Source organism: Triturus cristatus, chromosome 5_2, assembly GCF_964204655.1.
Source record: "Triturus cristatus chromosome 5_2, aTriCri1.1, whole genome shotgun sequence".
NCBI classification, from domain to species: domain Eukaryota; kingdom Metazoa; phylum Chordata; class Amphibia; order Caudata; family Salamandridae; genus Triturus; species Triturus cristatus.
The window spans coordinates 365,977,872-365,998,723 of NC_140588.1; the positions used below are offsets into that span (position 1 = coordinate 365,977,872).

Genomic DNA, 20,852 nt, shown 5'->3' on the forward strand with positions numbered 1-20,852 from the left:
TCGCCAAGTTTCTGTTCTTGACTGAAAATATATCTGTCATAGTCAACATTTGGCATTGGATTGAACTTAAGATTCAAAGTTTCTTTAACCTGACGGCATGTGATTTCTTCATAAGGTCATTGCATTTTCTTTGTAGCTTCATTTACGCCATCACCAACAAGGTTTTTGAGGTACTTGATAATCATTTGTTATCAGTCTCATCAATTAAATCTTCAAATAACTTTCCACGTACTCCATCGGTCACCAAAATTTTGCTTTTCGGTAGTATGGAATGATGATGGTGGTTTCAAGAAAGCGGCAGCATTGTAACCATTTGTGGGAGTGGATAACGCTGGGGATCGAGTTCTCTTTGACATCAGCCAAGCCCTGGATTATCCACACCATCTCTGAGGCCCTATGATGTGTTGGCCTCTGGGTCATCATGGACAGTCTGTGCAATGATGACCTTTCGCTTGGTCTCCATTGGAGGCCTTCTCTTTCTCGGATACCTTTGATGTGGTTCTGAGCCGCCACCCGGCAACTTTGATGGCGTGCCGGAACAGGTATTGGACAGCTCAGTTAGCACAACCCCGGTGCTTCTTCTGGAGTCTCTTTGCCCGCCGCCGAGGTCGTAGAGCCCTTCCTTTTCCAGACTCTGGTAAGTACTTTAACAGTATGTAATTGTCTGCATCTAACCACAGCGTTCTCATGCACTTGGCTGTTCAACTCAAATCAAAAACAACTTTATTCGGTTTTAAGATAAAACCATAAAAGTTACACATTTCCACATTACAAATAAAACATGCAGTTCCGATAAAATATATACACACAATACAGGAATAATAAAAGGAGAGAGATCAGAATGCACAATGGCTAAAAATCATCTACATAGGGTGATGACGGGGAGTGCCTACCATCGTCGAGGGGGAACTAGCTGTCCATACAAGACCTGAGTTTCAATGTGGATTTCAGGAAACCTACTTTAAAAGGTATACAATCTGGTTGCAGCAGCTGCAAGTAAAAAAGGACTGGACGAACCTGGTTAAAATTCAACCTTTTTAAAAGCGGTGTTAAAAAACATGTCTACGAGGTACTTCATAAAATGTACAAAAACATAAAGGGCCATATGTAGGTACCTAAATACCGGTCGGTAACGGCCGAAAATCGGTAAATATCCTGTTACCGACCGGTATTTAGGCAATTGAGATGTAGGTGGCTGGATTTCAGGATTCAGTAATTTACCGAATCGGAATTTTAAGAAATCGGTAAAATACCGATTCGGTAAATTACCGAATCCTGAAATCCTATGTAGGGGGCACTCAAGTGAGTGCATTTTTGGTTTCTGGATTCGTTATTTACCACCAAATACAAGTTGATGTTAAATAACGAATACCTTTTAAAATGCAATTTTGTGCTTTTTGAAAAGTGCCATGTGGCAGACATACATGCCCTTAGGGCATGTATGTGCGCCACATGTGCACACATGCACGATTCAGGGGTGCAACAGGGTGTCAATGTGACAACCTGCCACCCATGAATATGCTCCCCCTATTACCGATTCGGTATTTACCGAATCGGTAATAGTGAATGGCTTCCCATTCATTCCTATGGGCCTCCAGGCCCATAGGAATGAATTGGAAGGGATGCATTATTACCGATTCGGTAAATACCAAATCAGTAATACCGAATATTACCGATTCGGTAATAATTACAGAATGTTTACCTACATACTATTTACCGATTCATAAATACCGGATCGGTAAAATTCGGTATTTATGAATCGGTAAATAAAAATTATCTACATATGTCCCAAAGTGTAGCAAATCCTGTGGAGACAGGCCGTCGCAGCCACATGATGCTAACACCTGACCTCTACAGCTCCCTTTTGGAACAGCAAGTAATAAATGGAAGAAATCCAATCAGAACCTGGAGAGTAAAAAATGCTTGTGGGTCGACAATGGCCCCAGAAGATATGGCTCTGTAAAAGGGGTTGTTTTAAGCATCACAAATTTACGGACACTCGATTTTCCAATTTCTGACTCATCTCTTTCAAACTTTTTTATGCTGATAAAAGGTTTCTTTACAAACTCCACATCTTTAGGGGTAATAGAATCAGGCTTTGAGAAGAGATCCGGGTGCCCCAGCTCTTCAAAACACCCCTTGATGTATTTCAGCCATGGTATACGTAGCATGTGATCAAGACTTAAACACTTCCTTAAAATCTGATGGTTAAGAGCAAAGTCATTATTTAACCAACATTTCAGCCAAAACACCAGTGGACGCAAAGCCAGTATGTCGTATAAGTACGGCATCCCCATTTCTTCATGAACCACCAAGTTTGATGTGCCACTAGGCACCCCTAAGAGACATTTTAAAAAACTGTTCTCCACCACCTGCAGTGCATCTGTAGCTTTATACCCCCAGATTTCACCCCCATAGCTGGCAGTAGCAATACTTTTAGCCTGATATATTTTCAACATCGCCGCTATTGGGCGCTTACCCCTTTTGGTAGCGAAGTTAAAAATAGCGGCATTCACCCTTGTAATCTCCCCCTTTTTTTTCTGTATGAGGGGCCCCCAGTTCAAGCGATCATCCACTAAAACCCCCAAATAAGAAAAAATTGATGTCGTTGGTACTTTCTCCTTGCCCACTTTTAAAAGGGTGGCTGTTGCCTTGTACTTTTCTTGACACTTGGCTAATCTCTACCTGGCAGCACTTGTAATGACAGCGTTATCACTCCATATTAGGTATATCTCTATGTTGCATAGTAGAACAATACCTTTATGTATGGTCTGACCAACAGGTTCTTGATCAATGACTTGTAGATTCTCTGTAAATGCTTTCATTTACAACAGCTTCACAACGGCTGGAACTGCGCTTTGACTCCACGTGCATTCAGTGTTGATTCCGAACTTCCACTACGGCACACGAGGTACGCAAGAGCAGTTTTCCTGGACCACACCAAACTCTCTGAGAGAGCACTGTCTAATCTTCGGGTTACTTATCCCCTATCTCATCCTATTTTGTAGAGTCTTCCCAGCCAGGGTACCCGTAAATGATTACGCCTCGCACAGAGCTTGGTATCATACGTCTTTATTTGTCTGTGTGTAACTGCGAACTCAACATTCTAAAGCAGCCTTCACTGCTTTACACTCTATTCATTACGCCATAGCTCTACAGAGTTCATCAGGAGCCAAAAGGGTTCAGTCTCTGTTAACTCACAAGACACTACAATGTGTATATAACATAACGTCTACAAAAGTTCTGTTAAATAATGAGATTTCATTTAAAGCAAATATCAGCTGATTTGCTTTTGCTGGTTTCACTGCTCGGAAGGCTGCTGTGCCTGTACTCTTACTTTTATTTCCTTCTAAAGCTAGAGCTCGATGCATCTTTTCCTTTCCATAAAGTAGCCCATTTGAAGAAATTTGATCATGTGACAGCAGCACATATACATCTTCACTGCTTATGTATGAACTTGAGAATTAAGTTCAAGGTTCTTTGCGGGAAGCATGACGTTTTTTAACCCAAGGACCGTTCATGCTTCAGTGACAATTTTCCTGTTTGTTGACCGGCTCACTCCTTGCAGTCATGGATTTCACTGCTTTATACTTTATTGTGTTCCTCTATTCAAGGGTTCTCACTCAGGGTATGCTGTCTCCTCTGTAGAGCCCAATTTGTGGAATGATCTCCCATTTCACATTGGTTACTTCCAAAAGCATTTTAGGAATTCCTTGAAGACACTTCTGCTTTGTTAATTTTAGGCTTTGGTTTTTAAGGGGTCATGTGTATTCTCTAGTGTTGCGTAAGTGTGAAGATGCCCCTGTGGGTGTATGCTACATGTCTAAAAAGAATATAACAAATTAAGCTATGTCCCTTGAGTGCCCCCTCACTTATCTTTCTAGATCGCTGTTGTAGGCAACCCAACAAATGTATGCTTTATTTCTTGCCTATACAACAAGAAATACATTTTTAATTTCTAAAGGACGATTTGCGGATTTATATGTCCTAGTACATTGGCCACCAGCTATCCTGTATTGTACGGAGTGCCTCAGACTTGTTCAGACCTTAGCTCCTCTGCAGAAGAATCGGTCATCCACTCTACACAGTACCTTTAGCAGCCAATTTGTCAGGGTTTTGGACATTCTTAGACACTTTTGGTTTGATACATGTAATGATTCAGTACCCACTTCACTTCTCTACTATCATCTTGTTCAGCTGTTGATACTTCAAGTAAGGCATCAAGTGATGGAGAATACAAACACTGTTTAGGATTTCCATCTGATGTGGATGAATGGACATTAATAGCTGCCATTTTGTTGGCAAAAAACTACCTGGGAGTGCCGATCTCTATCTTGCTCATACTACTGCAATGAGGTGATTTTTTGCTATTGCCCAAAATCCTTAAACCTTGTCTGCAGTCCTAATCAACAAAATATAAAAGGCCTGTTGCTCTCTTTCTCCCTGTCCCTTCTGAAGATGATAGTTATTTTCACAATTACCAACTAAACATTATATTATATTTCATGTTCATAATGTTCTGCTCTACAGATACAAATCCTGCATGAAAGCACACCTTTTAGACTTCATACATTCCTACATGTCAAACTTTCTTTTTGTCCCATTTTTAGATCTTGCCTGCAGACAGCTTTTAGCTATTGTTTGTGGATAACCTATTGCTTACAGTACATTTATTTAGAATGGTCTAACGCTCAGCCCACTACTTAACGTTGGCTAGCTTTCTTGTCAATCTACTACTTTTGTCTTCTACTTGCAGTTCTCCTGTGTTTTCTTGCTTTATCCCAGTGTGCGGCTTCCCCCTCACATTTGTGTTCTTCATGTTTTCCCTCAAGCTCATCCGTTTGTTCTCCCCACCCTCCAGTTGCTTTGTTTTTTTTTTTTAACTCTTCCCCCACCCGGTCCCATCACCCCACTCTGTACTTGTTGCTCCTGCCGCTCAGTGTTTACTTGCATTCCTGCACCTCCCCATTCCACTATAGTTCGCCTACCCCTCCTCATTCTGTTCTTACTTTAATTTTTTTGTCTTTATTTCTTTGTTTGGAGGGCTCTGCAGGTGCAAATTTCTAACAAATTGCTTTTTTTCTAAATAAGGTGCGTTTGGTGATTATATTTTTTATTTAACCTTTCAAAGATGGCACCCGCTACCTTGTAAAGGTAAAGAAAAAATGACAGCCAGTGTTATGACTTATAAATGAGCATTCTTGGTAAGGTAAGTTTCCCGGTACATTATTATTCAGTTTATTTTTTATTTTTTGCTGATGCTATTAAGCATTGGCAATGATCATTTTAGTTTTCATTTCGCCAGTGCTCAAAAGATTCGGCAAAATGCATTGGAAAAGGGCGAGACCTATTGGGTTTGCCAATTCTTGTTAACATTTTCTTGTTGTGACTGCATACTATGCATGTGGCGGCCCAGACACTGGGGAGACAAGAAATATCATTCTATTCTGCTGGACATTGCTTCTTGGCCCTGGTTCTGCTGTTCACTGGCTGCTGGTCAGTGACAGCTATGTAATGTGCCAGCAGAAGACTTGCGAAGAGCAGTTGAAGCCTTGCACTGTACCTTTACACTCTTCTTTTTTTTTTATCTTTTCCTCCTCTCCCTGTTCTTATTTTATCTATGTATCAACTCGTTTGGTTATCATGTCATTTATAATCATTCTGGTACTTCGTCAGTTTTCTTGATGAATTTGGCGATTTGTTTGCAAACTGGTGTAGGAGAATTTGATGGGTTTATGTTTTTTGTGCATCATTAACAATGTGTACTCAGCATTTTCACACAATTCTTCCTATATGAGCTGAATTAACATAATTGCTCTTGAAACAAACTAATTAGGATGTATGGAAGTGTTTTTTTTTTATAAACACATTTTTGTGTTTATTGATTGACAAAATAAAGAAAATACACCAGCCTTACAGCCTAACACCGTAAAATTCCAGGACTTAGAAAAGGGAAGCAGCACCACAAGATTTACAAGCAATAGTAAAAAACATAGGAGTATAAAACTGGACGTTCCCTTTATGACTACTCCACCTCCCCCAACCATTTCCCCCAAACCCTGTGGTACTTCCTAGGACACCCACGAGCCTTGTACATGACCTTCTCCTGCGTGACACACCAATCCACCCCAGTCCTCCAGCGTCCAACGCACGGAGGTTCGGAGAACTTCCAGGAGGCCGCAATGTCTCTTTTTGCAACCACCATTGCCGTTGTGTAAAACAATTTTTCAGTGATACCCTGGAGCGCGTGCTTTGGGTCATGAGGGACCTCCCACCCCAAAACCTCGGTGAGTTCCTCCTCAATCTCCCCCCAGAATCACTCCAAGCGGGAACATACCCATACCATATGAAAAAAATCTGCGGGGTCGTGACTGCACCTGGCACAAGCAGAGGATGGGCTAAGTCCGGCCCGGTGGAGGTGCATCGGGGTGAGATATGCAGCATGTAAATTATAATTGCACTAAGCGCAATCTAGCAGAGGCCGTGACCGTCCTAGAAGCCATAAGGGCGTCTCACAGCCCTCCTCGTCTAAGGTGCCTGCCCAACCCTCCCATTGAGCCCGTAGTCGGTCCAAGGAAGTGGGGGCATTATTGATCAGTGTACGGTAGGTGCGGGAGATGCCACCCCTGCCCAGGTCGCCAAACAATATCTGGGCCTCAGGTGGACTGTGGGCAGGAAGGCGTGTGCCAGTCGCAAGGTGGGTGTGAAGGGCGTGGCGTAACTGCAAATAGCTATAGAATTGTGACCGGTGTAAGGAATACCTGCTTTGAAGGTTATCGAAGGTCCGCATGTGATCCCCCACCCATACATCGCCTATCAAATCCCAGGCTCTAAACCCCTGAAATTCATTGACTTCTTTGAGCTAGGTCCCTTGCCACAAGGGTGTGCATTGGGTTAACGCGTGTGTCCATGTGGTATGTCGCAGTGCAGCCCGCAAGGCCAGCAGCACAGAGCGTGTCAACTCTGGCAAGCGGGAGGGAATAGGGGCCCCATATAGCATAGCCTGGATCTTGGCGAAGCCCAACTCTCCGACCTCGAGCCTGTTTGCCGGGTCCGACCAACCCCCATTGAACCAATCATGTATGGAGAGAAGCCGCGCGGCCAATTTATATAAATAGAGGTGGGTCATCCGCAGTCCCCCGTCGAATGAGGGGATCCTACATATGTTGAGTGCCAACCAGGCCCTACCTTTTCCCCATAAAAACTTACTGGCTATGTTATCCAGTTCACGGAACCAGGCTCTGGGAAAGCCGATGGGGGTATTTTGTAATACATAGAGGAAACGGGGGAGCACCATCATTTTAAATAGGGCGACCCTCCCCATGGGATTCAGGGGCAATGACTGCCACTTCTGGAGGTCTGCCTTAACCCGCTTCACCAGTGGGGCCACGTTGAGGGCCCAGCTGAGCTCAGGGAGCAAGGTCATCCATATCCCCAAATATTTGAAGGGTTGACGGTGAAGAGGAATGTTGGATTGCCAGTCGAAACATTCGCGGGACAGGTGTAGGGGAAGAGAGGTGTAGAATACAGAGGCAATAAGATCCTGACCCGGCGGGATCTGCCAAATAGATGCAGACGTCATCTGCTTAGAGTGCAATTTTATCTGGTTCAGTGTTGGGTCACTCCCATCCCCGCATACTCTCACTCGACCGCATCATGGGCGCCAGGGGCTCCATTACCAAGGCGAAAAGCAGGGGGGATAGGGGACAACCCTGTCTCGTTCCTCTACAAACCGGGAAGGGCTCCGACAGAACCCCGTTCACCAAGACGCGGACACGGGCGAGGGGGGAGGCGTAAAGAACTTTCACCATGGCACAAAAACGGGGACCGAGTCACATCATAGCAAGGACGTCCTCTAAGAACCCCCAGTCCACCGAATCGAAGGCCTTTTCAAAGTCCACCAGAAGAATCGCAAGGTAGGGAGTAAGAAGATGACGGCTTGCCAGGGCGACTTGCAGTCTGCAAAGACAATGCCTAGTGCCACGTGAGGTCATAAATCCGCATTGGTCGGGGTGAACCAGCGCAGACAAGTGGGGTTTGAGTCGTTGGGCAAGGATTGTGGCGAACAGTTTAATCTCAGTGTTGATGAGGGAGATGGGACGGTAGTCCGCACACCGTGCCGAGGGTGGTTGAGACTTGGGAAGAACCACGATGGTGGCCAGATCCATCTCCTGCGGAAAGGAGCCCTTTTCATCAGCCTCCCGAAACAGCCCCGCCAAATGTGGAGTGAGACAGTCCCGATAATACATGTAATATTCTTGAGGGAAGCCGTCTGGGCCCAGTGTTTTACCGGAGGAAACAAGGGCAATCGCTCCCTCTATCTCCTCACGCGTGATGGGGCGCTCAAGGTCTTTCTGGCTAATGGGATCTAGGCTGGGGAGGGGGTCACTCTCGACCTCCAACATACTGGTGAGTGAAAGGGATGGGGTCTGGTATAGTTGCTGGTAATAGGAAGCGAAGGCACGGGCCATCCCGTCTGGGAAATGGCACAACGAGCTATCCTGCGCCATGACCTCAGGAATTATGTGGTTTGCCCTAGGGTATGTGGCAAGGCAATGGAGGAGTGAACCGTTCTTGTCGCCCCAGCCATACACCCTGGCCACAGATGAACGCCAAAGGAGTTTGGCCGCCTCCAGCGACAACTGCTTGATTTCTGACCGGAGCCAGGCAAGGAGTCTGGCTTCAGGGGCGTCTGGAGACTGAGCAGAGGCCCGCTCGAGGCGCAACGCTTGCGCCTCACGACTGGTAATTTGTTCTGCTTGGGCCTGTCGCTGATGTTTGAGCTGGCCCTTGGCGAACCCCCTAATCGTGGCCTTGCCCGCCTCCCACAGAACACCCGGGGAGGAGACGGATCCATCGTTGGAGAGGAAATATTGTTTAAGTTCCTGACCCACTGCCTTCCGGAACTCCTTGTCTTGGAGAAACCAGGCATTAAGTCTCCATGTCTGCCTCATGAAGGCGGGGGAGGGCCTGTGCGAATCACCACCGGGTAGTGGTCTGAGATACCACGTGGGAGGATGGCGACGTCCTGGACCGTGAGGCAATCTGTTGATGGAACGAAAATGGCGTCAATACGTGCTTGCGTGTGGTGCGCTGCCGAAGTGTGTGTGAACTGCTTAGAATATTGGTGCTATGTACGCCAAGCATCACATAGGCCCAGGGACTCAGACCAGCTCCTCAATTGTTTTGCCTGTGTAATTCTACTGGAGGAAGGAGGACCGGTCGTGTCAAGGTCAGGCAAGGAGAACGCATTGAAATCCCCCCCCAAGATAAGTGGGGCCCAATGGTAAGGACGCCAGGAGATCTGTAGATTTAGCTAAAGTCACCACCAGCATTGAAGGAGGAGAATAGAGCGATACAAGGTTGATAGGGCTCCCGTGTAATTTCCTGCTGATGGCCACAAATGTACCCTGGGCATCGAGGGTTGTCTGCACAATTACAATGGGAAGAGAGCGCTTCACTAGGATTGCCACCCCTCGGGATCCCCGAGTGCCACGCCCTATTGTATCCATAACACACTAGGAAGGGGCAGTGGTTACCCAGCAAATGCGTCTCTTGCAATAGTAATATGTCTACACAAAGGCGGTGCGCGTAGCGCAGGGCAGCCATCCACTTGAAACGGTCCAGGAGGCCATTAACGTTCCAAGACAAGATGCTTAGAGAAGCATCATGGTGTCTGGAAAGAGGTTTGCATGTCTCTTGGAATGCAAATCAGGGTGTTGTGTGAAAGCTGGTGCAGCAAAACTAGGAAATAAAACAACCAAAAACAAAATCAAAACACGGGACAACGGTCCCAACCCCTCTCCCACCCCCACCCTACACTTCGAGAATTGAAGCATCTGTCGCCCTAACAATAACCAATGAGTAAACAACCAAACTAAAATGCTTGGGAATGGGGAAGCGTGGAGGACCCCTCCTCATGTCCGGATGTGTGTTTATGAGTCCATCGGGAAGAAAAGAAATGTTCTGAACTAAAACACCGTCTCAGGCCGCGGAGCCAGACCCAGCGGGCAGAGACCAGATCAAGCAGGGTCTTTCAGGAGCATAGGGCTACGGGAAAGGTCTGATTCTGGGAGGTCAATCGCCGAGGGCCCGGGCGAAGCACCAACGCCATCCAGACGGCAGGAGGAGCCAGAGCGCCTCCCGGTCGAGGGTCCCTCGGAGAGCGATATCGGCTGTTGTGAGTGGCCCGGCGGGGAGTCCGAGCAGGCCCTCCTCTGCCCACGGCACCTGCGGGAGCGGTTACGCTGAGGTTGAGGAGCAAAGGGAGCGAGGCGGCCAAGTCAGCTCTCCGCTCCTTCCAAGCACAGGTCCAGGCCTCTGTTGGGTTGTCGAAGAACAGCGTCTTGTTCGCGAACACCACTGGCAGGCGAGCTTGGCAGAGAAGCCGATACTGAATGTTAAGTGCCCTCAGTTTTTGCTTGACCTCCCCAAAGGAGCGGCGCTGACCCTGGACCTCGCCGTTGTAGTCTGGGAAGATCATGATTGCACCATTCTCATAGTGTAGCCGTTGTTGTTTGCGAGCTTCAGACAGGATGGCGTCGCAGTCTTTGAAGTTGAGAACCCGCATTATGAATGGGCGGGGAGGTGGTCACGGCACCGGCCTGGGGGCCATAGACCGGTGGGCTCGCTCAATCGCGAACCAGGGAGAGAGAGAGCCCTCCGGGATCCACGACCGCAGCCACATCTCCAGGAAGTCCACTGCTCGGCCCTGCTCCGTCCCCTCCGGAAAGCCCACCAGGCGGAGGTTGTTGCGTCGGGATCTGTTTTCGGCATCCTCTGCCCGACGGTGCAACTCCTTAGTGTGCGACTGGAGACGGGCCACCTGCCCCTTAACTTGCTGGACGTCATCTTCCACAGTGGAGATACGTGTCTCAGTCTCTTTAATCCGAGCAGTGGCGTTTCGGAGGTCCTGTCGAATGAGAGTCATGTCTACTCGCACTTCTGCGATCTTGCCTTCCAACAAAATCTGTGAGGCATGGATAGACTGGAAGATGGTGGCCAAATCCGCAGATGGAGGAAGCTCCTGTTCAGTCACACCTCCGGTTGCCCCCACCTCCAAGGTGGTGAAGCGGTCCATTTTCGTCTGGGTAGCAGGGGTCTTCGTCGACCTGTCCGTTCTGCCCATGGCGATCCCCAGGAAATCACGGGCTCAAAGTCCCCACAAATAGACCCCACAGTGGGAGGTTGACAAGCCAGCACAGGCGAGCAGTGGGTCAGCAGGGGCAAACAGCAGACGCAAATCAAACTGCCGCCGCCTGAAAAGTGCGGCCGGATTAGAGGGAGAAGAAAGGAGCAGGGCAGTGATCCAGGGCTGCGCGCAGGTCCCCCCCTCCAGGGCCACCAGGCACTCTGCTGGGGTGGCAACACACAATAGCTGTAGAGGTCCTGGGTCACAGCGGGTCCAGGGCTGAAGGACCGGTGCAGGCAGATGGCCCCAGGAATGCAGCAATAACCAATGACCCAGGACAAGCCTAAGGAAAGGATTAGGAGGCCACACAAGCCTGCCACACTAAGCTTTGGCCGGGGCCCCCAGGGAGCCATCAGACCACCATGCCTGATTCAGGGACGTCCCCTAGGTGGTCACCGCCGCCCAAATTGGCGGCCGAGCAATTCCGTCCACACCCCAGGCCCAGAGAGGAGGGGCCCAGGAGGGCGCACCCCCACAACCACTTCACGGGATGGGTTCACCTCGGCCGCAGGTCGCAGGAGGTGCGTCAGGAGTGGGGGGAGGAGGAGGGGGGAGGGAAGAGGAGCTGTGCTAACCAGGGGCCCCCCGCACCCCGCCTGCCACCCGATCGACCAACGAATCCTCACCCCAACCCAGATGCCTCAGCACCCTCACTCCTTACCTCCAGGCCAGTTCGCAGGAGCACTCCGCCTGCCAAAGACCGACCACCCACCGGCAGCCAACGGTGCCCCCAGCAGCGACTCAGGCCTCGGGCTCAGCAAGGGCGATCAGGTCGTGTGCAGGCCTATCCCACGCAGATTTCACAAGCTCCCCACTCCCAGTGGGCCTCAAAGCAGATGAAGGCCCATGAGTTCAGTGGTGGCCGTTGGGGCCCAGGGGTGACAGGGGACGCCGCCCCCGTCATGCCGCCCAGCAGGTGGCAGCCTGCAACACAGGTGATGTCTGCCAGGGCCTCAGGGCAACTCAAGACCACAGCTCCAGCAACTCGCGCAGCAGGCGGAGGCTCACGGCGCCGATGGTGTCCGTCCGGGCCCTGAGGGGGCGCGCCAGCAATGGGGCCAGCGACGCCAGCGCCGTCAGTCTGGGCCTCGGGGGCAGCAGGGGGTGGCCGTGCCTCCGGCCACAAACACCACCAATGGGGGCCCGCAGCACCGGCCACGCCGACCCGGGCCTCAGGGAGGAACAATAGATCTTCTCCCCCAGTGGGCTGCACCAAGAACACAGGTCAGCAGCGCCTGCGAAGTCAGGCCAGGCCTCGGGGGCAGCAGAGGAGGCTCCGTCGCCCTCGGTTCCTCTCACACAGGTCCGACAGGGTCACAGCAAGCGGCCGGCGGGCACAGGGGCATCCCGCGGAGCCGCATCGTAGCGTGGCGGAACAGAACTCGCCTCGGAAGGGCAAGCAAGCCCAGGACGAAGGCGCTGCAGGCCGTCAGGCGCCACCAACTTTCCACCACTTACTCAGCGGCCGATGTTGCAGCTGTCTCTCCCCGGCAACCTAGCATGCGAGGATCCAGGGCAACCAGGTCCTTCAGGAGTGGAGATCGGCCAAGTCAAGCAATACGGAGGGGGCGCCAGCCACACCAGGAGACCCCTCGCTCAGCCAAGCGGCGCCGATGATGTGCATTGGGCCGATGACGGGCCGGGGATCACCGCGGCGACGACTGCCATTTTGAGGGGTGCCGCGTGGCGGGTCCAGGAGACCAGGGCAGCCCACGCGGACCCAAGTCAGCGCCCAGCGCCCCAAACAGAGCTCCGGAGGACCCCAGGCAGCAAGGTACGTGGTGCAAGGTGTCAGGCGATCGCGATGGCAGTGGATGGCAGAGCGGATGATGGAGGGCTCCGGAGCACACCTAAGGTGCGACTGCCACCTTGACGCTCGTAGCCATGCCCTGGAAGTATGTTTATTGATGTGCTTTAGCTAGTCCACATTTCTGTGTAAAACGCCATTTTAACCATGATGGTGCACAGTCAACTCATAATGGTTTATTCCCATTGATGTTATTGTGCTCAATGTGAATCTTTCATGGTGTGGATATAAAGTTGTTACATGTAGCTATGTTTTCTGTTTTCCTCACTAGACCTTTTCATTTGAAGACAGTCTTATTGTTAAATGTTTCATATTTGTTCCAACATCTCTGGATGACATTAGCATAGAGGGTGTAGAATAATTATTCACGAAAATGGGATAGTGCTTATGTATTATTGTAATGATGCTATTTCTCTTTCTGTCCTGATTTGCTAAGGAATTAATTTAGGTGCTCGTATCATGAGGGATCTGCAGAACTGTTAATTTGCTATGTAAGAGTTTTGTATAAAACAACACTTTATTTTGAGGGTGAGAAAAATAATGTTGAATCTTTCCTTCATACTGCTAGGGATGCTGTCCGTTTTTCTGATGATTTTACTACCAATTTGGACTTAGAATAATCTCTCATTTTTGCCTACTCTGTATAACTTTGCATTTGAGAGTCTTTATTGCATTTAATTTGTAACGCTTAGTTTTGAATTTTGTAATAACACCCTTTAAATTATCTAGAACTTATTTATTGAGTGGGGTCCATTCGATCTGTTCAACCCTTTATTTAATGATGTGTTTACTCTACTAATTTGATACTTTGAGAGGTGCCTTAACGCGGGGACATATTGCCTCATGAAATTGAGGTATCACATCTTCTCTGATACAGTATACTGTAGGAAAACTGATTGAGGTAAAATTTGGGGTGTCTACATTTTGGTGTAATTTATTGATCCCACGCTATACCTGTTGTATACCTATTGTTCTTGTATTGATATTTTGACATCCCTCCCTCTTGACTGCTTCATTATAAATTATTTAAACAGTCCTCTTTTTGTGTATTCTTCTTATCCATGGCTCTCAGATTGGTCTGCTCGTGCAGTCATTTTGGGTCCAGTACAAATATTCAAAAAAGGCACGACAAAACTGCTTCTTTGCTATATAATAAGTTGACCTCTCATAACTTTGCACAGTCTCTGACTGTCCTTACCATTGATTTTCTCTGACTGATGACCTCCAATTCATCCTTAGCTTTTCATAGACAGCAATGTTCTCATTGTTCGATTGATTTATGCCAGATTTTCAAACGCCCCTCCAAACGCTCAAGTGAGCCTTTTGGTACTCTTAATGATTCGCTATTAAGACAACGCGTTGTTTATAAATTTGAGAAATGCTAGAGGGCTAAGCCTTTTTCTGGTTCCCATGCTGTCCTTACTGAAGTTTCTGAGCCCCCAATTCATTTTTTATTTTAGAAAGCAAAATTAAACTACTATGGCTACCAGTGGTGCTGGAACAATTTTCAGAGTTGTGGGTGATGCCATCAGTGTTAAATCACTGAGGTTATGGGTACTGTGAAAAATCCAAAATTACACAAATAACAAGTGTAGCAAATGAGCCGTGTCAATTCAGCATGGGCATGGTACAGGTGCAGTATGTAGCCGGTGGTGCATTTTGGAACACACTATTGCAAATATGTTACTAAAACATGGTGTAGAAGCACACTGTCATTTACATACAGCACATTTTCCATTGAAATGGCCACAAAATTTGCAGAGGCCTGCAGTCTTACTGAAAAAACTGTATAGGGCACGAATTATAGATATTGTATGGGGTTTCAGCAAATATTTATTGTTTGTGCATCACACAGTAAAGTGTCTTGATTTGTTTTGATCATATTAAAACCTTTGTTTCCATCACACTAATTACAAAACATATGCTTCATATGTGTTTTCTTAAGGGTGATATATTTTGAAATATTTGTACAGTTAATTTACAGGAGTTTACATTTAATTGTGAAAAAAGACATCCTATAGCCTTTCCTTTCACACCACATGTGTACTAGGCAAGATTATCACATAGTTCAATTTACAAACTACTACAAAATTGCAGTCAGATTGAGAAAAGTAAACCCCAATCTCCATGTGAAAAAATAGGCAGTAATTTGTCAGAAGACAGAGCCTGATATTTGACCTGTCTCTTTGAAAGCACATCAAATGTTACAAGATAAAAACTAAATCTTAAGGAATCTTTATTGCTCATTCCTCTTCTGAACTCTAGTATAGTTATTTCGGAGAAGCTGCACCCTTTCAATCTTTTATTCTGTGGCTATTGATTTAGTTTGAGTAATTGTTTTACTGGAAAGTGGACCTGATCCGTGAAGAAATGTCTAAACTAGATCAGTTTCTCAGTAGATCAAAAGGGTAAGAGGTTGAGCTTTTAACACTGTCTTTTGGTGTTTAAGGAGCTTTCACGCTTTTTGAAGCCTACATCTTACCTAGATGGTCCGATCCCTGCAAGATGTTATAAAGATTTACCATCACCTGCTCCACAATTATTGAGTAATTGTTAGTCATTCCTTAGCAAATATTTTTTTTAAAGGCTCAAGTTTGATCCACTGTTTCAAATAAGTTTTGTCCCGTTGCTAATCTGTTTTTAACTAGGAAAATATATAAGAAGGCAGTAGTGTTGCATTCACAGTCCCAACTATTCAGTATAATCTGTTGGACGTTTATCATGATTTTTGGCTGTTATACCAGGAGAGTAATTTACTTTCTCTGAACCCTGGTAGTATCTGCTTGCCAAGGATTTCCCCTACCATAATACATTTAGTTAAAAAACTCAGATTACTGCTTGACTCCAAAATCTTTGCCCTCTAACATGTTGTATTCAGGGGAAATTATTGCTTGATTTTACATTACAATTACTGGACATTTCTTCGTTAACCACCTTTTGGCAAATATATATCACCCTTAATAAGAGAAAAAATTAAATGAAAAAAAAACATTCTTGAGGCCTTTCAGTTTTTGATCTGGTTGACATAGGAAAGCAGATTGTGATTTCATCCTAGCTGGGAAAGGTTAAGTGGCTGTGCAGCCTGGACATTGCATTTGATTATATTTACATATTCTAGTTAAAACTGTGAGGACTATAACGTTTCCTACTTCCAGTGTAGGGAGCTTTCAATTCTGATAAAGACACTGAAGTGATGATTAAGCACATAACTTTCTTGATTTAGTCTCAGCATCCAGAACTTCATAAACAATGTCAACACATTCATGGGACTGCAGCTTCTGTGAATACAGGCGCAAATAAAACAGTATCAGGATGCAATGGCAGTCCATCCAGCTAGGAATAGGTTCTTAGCGAATCAGCACTTGCTCTTTGTTCATCTGAATCATATTTTCCATGTCACCTCCATCAACCAGTAAATTATTCATGCTTCTGCTCTGCACCCTACAGAAGACAAAAACGCAACATGTATAATACATGAGACCTCCCTGCGTATCATCAATCTATACAATAATTAAAACTAAATTTCAAAATATCATGTCTATCAATCGACATATTTATCATGCAACCATTAAAACTTTTCAATGAAAGATTTTAACTCATACAAAGGAAATAATACTTGTACCTTACCTGACTAATATAACTGTGCTAGGAGTAAAAGGCAGAACAATTATTTGCCTACTGGTATAATGCTTGCCTCTATCAGTAAAATCATTTTGAATTTCCTTCATGTAAATTTGAAAAGTTTATATTCTAAGTCAGAACAGGAATCGAGGATTATTATGCATGTTCAAAGCTTTCTGACCACCAGTGAAGTCACCCCTACTGCCAACTTAATGCAGAACTTTTAAATAGTTGAATCAACAGACCTGTTTGCTTCACTTATTATGTCTTCCAGTCTGCTGCCTAAAAGGAAGTACATGGATGCCATAGGCCTGTCATTGAGTGAGCTCAAAACCTTGCTAGTACTCAAAATCAAACCCGTTCACATCTGCAAGACCCATATACTGCTACCCCTAGACTCAACCAGCTCCAGCAAAACGTTTCGCTCTGATGATCCTCTTAATTGATATCCGAACTTTGTCAGATGAGGAGAAACTGGTAAAAAACAGCAGCTTAAGGCAGGGTTCCTCAAACCGCCCCCCTTCCGCCACTGGCCCTACCTCTGATATGCCCACCTAGCTTCCGGTCACCCTAATTCATTAAGTCCCTTCTGTGTTCTGTTGAGAGTGCAGAATTTGTAGCCAGCCAGAGAGAATCTTCAGCAAGATTAGATCACCCTATTTTCTTTCGCCTCTTAGTCCATATTGCTGATTTTGGTTAGTGGACTGAAGTGTTTGTTGTGGCAAGCCCACCAGAACAGATTCATCCCTTTCTAGAGGTCCTTTACCAAAATTGGCAAGAACGTGGCCATTTTGCAGTCAACGTTGGACGTGCCGGTTACTTTATCCTTTAAAGATGGGTGTGGTCACCCAGTCCGTCGCCTGTCTCTGTTTTCTTTGTCCTGTGGTTTCCTCAATCTATTGTGTACATATTGCTCAACCTTGTCTACCTGGGCCTACTCCGAGGACCTCAGGTGGTATCTTATGATCTAAGCATGTCTGCCCATGTAACTTTGCCTGTGGCCTCCAGTTCTTGCTCTTGTAATTGAAGTTGTTTCATGCTGAGCCAGTGATCGTGGGCTATTAGGTCCAGGTTCCTCCTCCAAATTAGCCTTCTGGTACCCTTATTAAATGTGTTCTCGGTCGGGTCTTTGTCCCCAGGTAACTTAGTATCAGGGGTGAAGTGGAGGGGCAAGAATCTGGAGTGATTGAGGATCCCACCGCCTCACGAGGTGGGGCATCATCAAACTCACTACTTTATTTCTCAGGAAAGCCTCCTCAGCCATTTAAAGTGTTTACCAGTGCCGCATGGTTATGGTTCCTCTTAGCCTTCAGTTGCTTAGGAAGTATAGGGTCACCAAGGTCTCGGGTGCTTCCTTGGATTGAGGGTAGTAATCTCTTGCTTGCAGCCAAGAGCAACACATGCCTTTCATGCCTTGAAAGCAGACAATCGGTTTTCATAAAGAATCAAAAATGTCTGATAGTCCTTTACTATGGGAAAAATCAATTCCTCCTCTACCATCTCTTCCAAGAAGTCCTGATTCAAGTCCTCTGCAGTGGAGAGAGCGAGTTCTTGGCAAATTTGTACAGAGACATAATACTAGGGAGGATTTCTTTGGAATAATCTCCTGCCCTACCAAAATAGACAAAGGGCTCTCCCCCTCCCCCTTTTCTGGAAACTAACGCCTGAAGCTGCTGTGGATACCTTGTCAGCAGCACAAAGGACAGACCCAGGGCTGTCATTCACAACTGCCTCATAACAGGTGGCATGAGTGGAACAAGTGAAGCCAACAGTGGCCCAGGGGAACACCATATGCAGGGCAAAGCAGGGAACTATATCCACCATGGTACTCTGACAAAACACCATTAAATCATACTCTTTAAGACCATAAAAACTAATTGTCTTAACTAACCATAATAATTAACACCTCTGTGTACCTCCAGTAAAGCATGCATTGACACACCCGCCCATGAGAGAACACTTCATTGGCTGCTGAGCAGCGAAGAAAGAGGATGTGTTGGTCCTCTTGAGGGCTTTTGTTATTAGGTGGATGGACTGTCATTGGATCCTGATATTGTTTTTTGCACTTCAACTTATGGGAGTTGTAGTCCTGGAAATTGGTTGAAATTGTGATGTGGCGAGTGTTGCAAATAAAGCAAGAAAAGTGCATAAACCTTGCTTCTGGGCCTGACGTACAGTCTTTTACTGTGGCTGTTCATTTATATCTGATGTAAAGAGGGTCTCCTTTAGCATGATGTTCATTTCTTTTCAGAAAACAAAACCTGTTGATGACTTTACAGTTTAGTGTCAACTAAAACTTTTTTTAAAGCATAGACATTCCCAAAAACTTACTTCACAAACCCAAAATCCCATTAACCAACGCGGGACCATCTAAATTCCACTCTAGCGTGTACTTTTTATACTGCAATGCTCACAAGTATGTACTAACAGAGCGATGTGCGCTCAGCCTTCCCTATGGATTCTTCTTTGAATGGGGGGTTTGCTTTAATTGGTCTTGTAACCTCTTCTGTCTTTGCTTCCTTTTTGCCTTTTTGTATTGTAATTTTGTGCCCTAACGATTACATCACAATTAGTCCATGAGGTTAAAATTGCTCTAACTGAAATTAGCATGCCTAATGATTTCCCCCTAGGTTACTCGATCTTAACATGGATGTGTAGCATTGATTGTGGAAGTCTCAAGTGAAATGTCTCTTATTACCTCCTGGAATGACAAAAGCACTAAGCCTGGTAGTTTAGAAACTTCGTAATTAAACTTTTCTGAACTAAAAATTCAGATGTGTACAGAAAATTCTACCACAGTGATTTATGTGACAGAAGGAGAGGTACTAGAGCAACATATTGACTCTGATGGTTTGCATCTTGCAGCAGAACCTCATTAGAGAATGCATGAACCTAACTGATTATGTCTGAAGGTGGGCAATGTTCTTGAATGCTGCTGGCCCGGGGATACCCAAATGTATTGTTTAGTTTCCCAAGTAGTGTACAGTAATGTGCCCATTCATCGTAGGTTAGACACTTTCTAAGAGTCGTAGTCTTGCGACAGTAGTTTGGAAAGCCTCTGATAAGCCTGTTGAAAATGCTTCAGATGTTTAGTCCTGGCAGGGTTGTACACACATCTGACTACTCTCTCTTAGACCTGTAAATGTTGCTTCTACATCGCAGCTGCTTCATTTCTTTTTATATCCAGCTCCCTCAATCATAGACCTACTTTCTCATTTTTGCTGCCTGAACTTGATCCAATAAATGGCAAACAAAAAATACCCTGAGTTAATGATCTTGCATGAGGATCTGTTTTTTGGTGATAGTTCATTGTTTATGGAGCCTGAAGTTTCAGTATTAACAATATTAGTGTTAACAAATGTAACGTTTGAGCTAGCATTCATTAATGGAGTGAATATGCTCTCAGTGGCCCACATTTGCAGCCTTTGAAATCTCTTTGCAGCGAAACATAGGTGGCCAATTACCCACTAGGGTTTTTCTATTTGAGGATTCATGTGGATCTCCTTGCACTCATGATGGGTGCCACACTTGCACTGAAAAGACAGTGCATTTGTATTTTAAGTAATTTAAAGCTCCATTTACAAAACCCTCCATGTTCTTGACCTTAGCGTTAACTAGTCTACAATACAGAAGCAGGGATTTAGAGACTGGTCTTTTGTTGCCAGAGGTTATCCCTTATTCCCTCCTCACCTTGTTACACTGGTTCCTTAATTTTAGACTTCAGTCTTTTGTCATTAGGTGATAGGTAAACTAGCTTTGGAGTTTGGAATTTGTACTACTAGGATATCTAGTGCACAGCAAGTGCTAAGCTGCTACAAGACCCACTTCTTGCAATATGGAATTTCAAGTATGAACAAAGCACTTACCTGTGAAAAATAATGATTTCTGGGGGCTGTGCACATGCTCTTCAGTGTGGGTTTTATCTTAAAAGTAAATGTTGATGAAGGTCTGTAAGCATTCTTCAACTATTGAAGTTATTCCCTTGCAAGGCCATAAAGCTTATTGAAAGGCCACACACCATCATTATTTCCATGGCAGTTTTAAAGGATGCTCTTTCTAGCTCCTCTGCAGTTTCCCAGTACACTGTGAATAGTTGACAATTTGATTCTAAAGGCACTGAAATAGTCCCTCTAAGAGGCTAGCTTTCATTGGACACACTTATTAAGCATTTGCTTGATCAGTTTTCAAACTAAAAATATCCACAATACTTGAGCAAGCAGCCTTTTAGTTTCA

At 45.8% G+C, this 20,852-nt stretch overlaps 1 protein-coding gene across 8 annotated transcripts in view; it reads left to right on the forward strand.

Annotated features, from left to right (window-relative positions):
* FARS2 (phenylalanyl-tRNA synthetase 2, mitochondrial) overlaps positions 1–20,852 on the forward strand; it is a 1,670,666-nt gene that overhangs the window by 148,379 nt on the left and 1,501,435 nt on the right. For 2 of the 8 annotated variants that reach the window (XM_085607206.1, XM_085607204.1), the window contains exon 3: positions 5,132–5,209. The exons of 5 other annotated variants lie outside the window; for them this stretch is intronic. Coding sequence is in view for 2 of the 3 variants with exons in the window: in XM_085607204.1 (XP_085463330.1) it covers positions 5,192–5,209 (18 nt within the window). In the remaining variant the exon portion in view is untranslated. The remainder of the gene's footprint in view (positions 1–5,131; positions 5,210–20,852) is intronic. One more of the 8 variants, XM_085607202.1, reaches the window with a different exon arrangement.